The 2500-nt window shown below is 37.8% G+C and overlaps 1 protein-coding gene across 1 annotated transcript in view; it reads right to left on the minus strand.

Annotated features, from left to right (window-relative positions):
• The window catches only part of LOC135105026 (acetylcholine receptor subunit alpha-L1-like), a 26069-nt gene that overhangs the window by 15778 nt on the left and 7791 nt on the right, over window positions 1-2500 (minus strand). The window contains exons 5-6 of the mRNA XM_064012918.1: window positions 1099-1208; window positions 634-859 (exon numbers count right to left, since the gene is read on the minus strand). Of these exons, the coding sequence (XP_063868988.1) occupies window positions 634-859; window positions 1099-1208 (336 nt within the window). The remainder of the gene's footprint in view (window positions 1-633; window positions 860-1098; window positions 1209-2500) is intronic.

Below are 2500 nucleotides of genomic sequence, written 5' to 3' on the forward strand. Positions count from 1 at the left end.
TGGCATGGAAAACTCAAGAGCGTGTGCACAAGATCAGATTGAATTGTTCCACAAATAGACGCGACATCCAGATTTGGTATGAAAATGAGGACAGAGAAAACAGGAAGGAACAGAGAAACATACATGAAAGTTAGCAGAGTAAAGATGATGTTCCACACCCTGAAAAGATTAAAAACCGCAAATGCCGCAGAGGTTAATGTAGAAAATTAAGTCGAGGAGTGTTTCAAGACACTACATTCAAATTGCCACGGGAAGAGCGTTCTGACCTGTGGGGACATTTCTGGTCCTATCTTGATTACTAACCTAGAGAATCTTGTCTCCATCACTCTACAAATACATCTATCAGTTCCACCTGAGCCCTTTCACTGCTATTTGATACATCTTTCCTTAATTATTAACCACTCTGAGACATCTTTACTTGTTCTACAGCCACTTCCAGTCATTAAAATGGGTAGAAATTTCGAAATATATTCTTCTAATCCCTTTCTTTTTGGCAATGCTTATAAAGATTACATGCATCACCTCTAGTGCTGTAAATTATTTCATATCGCAGTGATATGGTTAAACTAGCACTTTACTTCTCCTTCCCTCTATTAATACCTCTACCAGTTCCCCCTAAAATTAGGACATTACATCCACTTCCGTAGAGAAGTTCTTCTGCACGCTGATGTCGATGTGCCTGCCACTGTGGACCCAGGAGCCGATCTTGAGGGTGCAGTTATGGGTGTCGTGCGGCCAGTAGGTAAGATCCGCCACGCAGGAGTAGTGGAGGTCGAGGCTGGGCACGTATAGCACCTTGCCATCGGGATACACGATCACCCGGAACCTGGACGTGAGCAGCGTGGCCTCGGCGTCTCCCCTGCAAAGTATGTAAAAGAAAATTACAGTAGCATTTAGTAACTTCTATATTCTCTCTCTCTCTCTCTCTCTCTCTCTCTCTCTCTCTCTCTCTCTCTCTCTCTCTCTCTCTCTCTCTCTCTCTCTCTCTCTCTCGTATTGCTATATTTTTTCCTTAGACTTTTCTTGGCTATGTGGTGAAGGTTAATTAAGAGGAAAAGTGTTAGGGAAAAGTACCACCACGATTAACAGCACACTCACGCATTATAGACTGAGAAGTCAGGCAGCCACACGTCACGAGAGGAGATGGTCATCATCTCTGCGCCTCCATAGTCCTCAGCCTTCCACGACAGCCTCTGGTCATACCACGACTGTCGAGAAGGGGAGAGCAGAGTCAAACTTTGAGTGATGTACAAGACCCAGCCAGGCTTTTTGTCCCACTAATCCGGGTGATGCTTTACTGAGTTAGGTCTGGTTAAGTTAGCAGAGAACATCTGAATAAACTATCAAATGTTGCCCTTTGGTAAGCGAATGAAGTCCATATTTTGTTAAAGTTCAAGGTATCAAAGATAATTTGTACCACGCAGCATAAGAGTACTGAATGAACAGCTAAAGGCTCCAAGCGCTGCATGGCCCCAAAAAAAAAAAAAAAAACAATAAAAGTCATACATACATATTTCATGCAATTAACACAGTAAAAAAAATAAACAAATAAATAAATAAAAGAAATAGGAATATGTTTTTTTTAACTGTTAATTGCATGAAATATGTATGTATGACTTTTATTCTTGTTTTTTGAGAGCTCAGAAAGCAAATTTTATGTATATCATTACGTGACAATATGGCATCTAATATTATCATTATTATTATTATTATTATTATTATTATTATTATTATTATTATTATTATTATTATTATTATTATTATTATTATTATTATTACTGTTATTTTTATTATTATTATTATTATTATTATTATTATTATTATTATTATTATTATTATTATTATTATTATTATTTATTTATTTTTTTTTTTATTATTATTATTGTCATTATTATTATTATCATTATCATTACTAACATTACTATTATTAATTAGGAATATCATAAGAAAAACTACATTACTCTGAAATGCGTTCAAACAGATTTACAAAGGATAAATGATAACAATAGATCCTTTTTTTTTTTTCATTCTTCGGCTGTTTGATTACACCACCACTCTAACACCTAGCACTGGAATAGACAGAACGGCACAGTGGGAGAGTGAATTATGTAAACTTCGTTCCTCTGTTACGGCCACCATGAATACGTTATGATAAAAAGTCTAGGATGAGATAAACAAAGTGTAGCGAAGTTTAGATGCGCAATGTAATGAACCTTTCAACCACAGTTTACACACGCAGAGCCTAAACCTGACTCGAAGGCCCCGATGACACGCCTCCTTTGTGTGCACAGTGTCCGGCCCTCCCCTGCCGGGCTTTTGTCACACTGGCTTGTTGGCTTGGGAGGGCAGCACATGAGAGAAGGGTATGAACGAAAAAAATAGAAAAATGGGCTCCGTACGCAATGCTCAGGGAAAGGATGGCGTAAAGGGAAGAAAAGATTATATGCGCAAGGAAGAAAAATATGGAAAGAAGGTGAAGTAAAAAATGAAGGCGCTCTCT

This window comes from Scylla paramamosain, chromosome 11, assembly GCF_035594125.1.
Source record: "Scylla paramamosain isolate STU-SP2022 chromosome 11, ASM3559412v1, whole genome shotgun sequence".
NCBI lineage: Eukaryota > Metazoa > Arthropoda > Malacostraca > Decapoda > Portunidae > Scylla > Scylla paramamosain.